Source organism: Plectropomus leopardus, unplaced genomic scaffold (assembly GCF_008729295.1).
Source record: "Plectropomus leopardus isolate mb unplaced genomic scaffold, YSFRI_Pleo_2.0 unplaced_scaffold22081, whole genome shotgun sequence".
NCBI lineage: Eukaryota > Metazoa > Chordata > Actinopteri > Perciformes > Serranidae > Plectropomus > Plectropomus leopardus.
This window is the reverse complement of record NW_024623917.1, coordinates 1-1,985: the sequence shown is the minus strand read 5'-3', so window position 1 is coordinate 1,985 and position 1,985 is coordinate 1. Positions and strand designations below refer to the sequence as shown.

The following is a 1,985-nucleotide window of genomic DNA, read 5'->3' as shown; positions in this document are numbered from 1 at the left end:
CCTTACACCTGCTCAGCCTTACACCTGTCCGTCCTTAGACCTGATCAGCCTGCGCTCACTTCTGGGTTTAAATTTGTGTTTTCACAAACGTGGTTAACAGAGTGCAGAGTGAGATGTACTTTTGGTCCAGCAGGATGTCCAGGACGCTCTCAGCCAGCCACAGGTTCTTGGTGGAGACGTCTCCGCCTGGACGGAGACACAGACACAGCGTTACTCTGGGAGGATGACACGTTGACGCACAGCTGCGATCACTCCTGCGACTCATCATCAAACTGTAAGAACATGACTGACCTGCGATCTGTTTGAGCAGCGTCATGACGACACCGTCAGCTCCCATCACTCCACTCTTCACCAGCTCCCGGACCAGCCAAACCAGCTGCACGCACACGCGCGCACACACACACACACACACACACACACACACACGTTAATGTCTCCGGTTTTTAACGTTAGAGGCGGGGCTGCACGTGGTGAGAAAAATGTATGTGTGTGTGTCTTCTTGTACTTGTGACATAATGAGGACCAAAAAATGTATTTTAGCCACAGAGTGAGGACATTTTTGGAAAATGAAGACATTTAGACCAGTCCTCACTTCTTCAAAGGACTGTTTGAGGATTGACAGTTGGTTTTAGGGTTCAGGTTGGGGTTAGGGTAAGGGGCTGGGGAATGTATTATTTTAATGAGAGTTAGGGTTAGGTTAGTTTGTTTTAGGTTAGGTTTATGAGTGTGTTTACCTGTGTTCTGGGGACATCCTGCAGCTTGAGGAACTTCTCCATCAGGATCTGGTTGATCTTCACCAGGACCACGTTCATCCCGTCTCTGCTGAGCAGGGTCAGGTCTCTGTAACACTGTCGCACGCACGCGCACACACACACACACACACACACATGTCACAGCCCTGTCACAGTGATGTCAGAGGGTAATAATGAAGCGGTGGCGGTGTCTCACCCTCTGGGCCTGGGCCGGCTCTGTGAGGACCAGAGTGAATAGTCCCAGACACACCTCCTCATGCTGCTGCTGCCCTTTACAGACCTGCACACAGGAAGTCAGACTACAAACATCACTGACTCCCTGCAGTGTTGCTGGTGGCCATGGAGCCTATTTAGTACACCTGTCTGTAATTGCACCACGGTTACCATGGTCACTGACTCTGAGTCAGTCAGGGTTTTCTGGAAGACCCCCGTGATCTATCCGTCTGAGACATTTTTTTGTATTTTTACCATAATCAAATGCTGTTTTCTTATTGGCTGTCAGCAGACACCTGACACCAAATCAGCACTCCCTGATTCATCCTTGCAGAGTCTGCAGTATCAGTAGTGGTATTACAGTATCAATACAAATGCAGTTTCAGTATCAGTATTACATGCAGTAGTAGTATTAGTAGTCTCAGTAGTTGCAGTATTAGTTACAGTAGTTGCAGTATTCGTATCAGTATTTGCAGTATGAGTATCAGTACTTGCAGTATTAGTATCAGTAGTTGCCGTATTAGTATCAGTACTTTCAGTACTTGCAGTGTTAGTTACAGTAGTTGCAGTATTCGTATCAGTACTTGCAGTATTAGTATCAGTAGTTGCGGGAGAACTTCTTACGTTGGCGGTGAGCGCGTCGTTGGCCTCTCTCTCTGACAGCCCATTGGTCAACGACTGGACGATCCCAACGCAACGCTCCAACCTCTGAAAACACACACACACACACACACACACACACACACACACACCTTTAATGTTAATGTATATGAGGATCTTATAGACCATGATGCATTGCTGCAGAAGGAGCTGAATGACAGATAGATGCAGAAACGTGACAGCAGAAGAAACACATCAGTGACACACAGACTGAAACCGACCACAGAGAACAGGACTCAAACGCAGTATTTTTACACAGCCAAGTACATATTTCTACCGAATTCTATTTTTATGGAAACAAAAACTGCACTCACTGAGCAGGGTATATCTCTCTCTCTCTGCAGGTATATCTCTCTCTCT

At 47.0% G+C, this 1,985-nt stretch overlaps 1 protein-coding gene across 1 annotated transcript; it reads right to left on the bottom strand.

Moving 5' to 3' along the window:
* Positions 1–59: 59 nt before the first annotated feature.
* On the bottom strand, positions 60–1,673 carry LOC121965875 (integrator complex subunit 3-like; the record flags this gene model as incomplete). The annotated part of the gene is made up of 5 exons (XM_042515990.1): positions 60–186; positions 292–376; positions 735–848; positions 949–1,032; positions 1,590–1,673. Coding segments are annotated over 5 exons (486 nt in total), but the record flags the coding sequence as incomplete, so codon positions are not given.
* Positions 1,674–1,985: the final 312 nt, after the last annotated feature.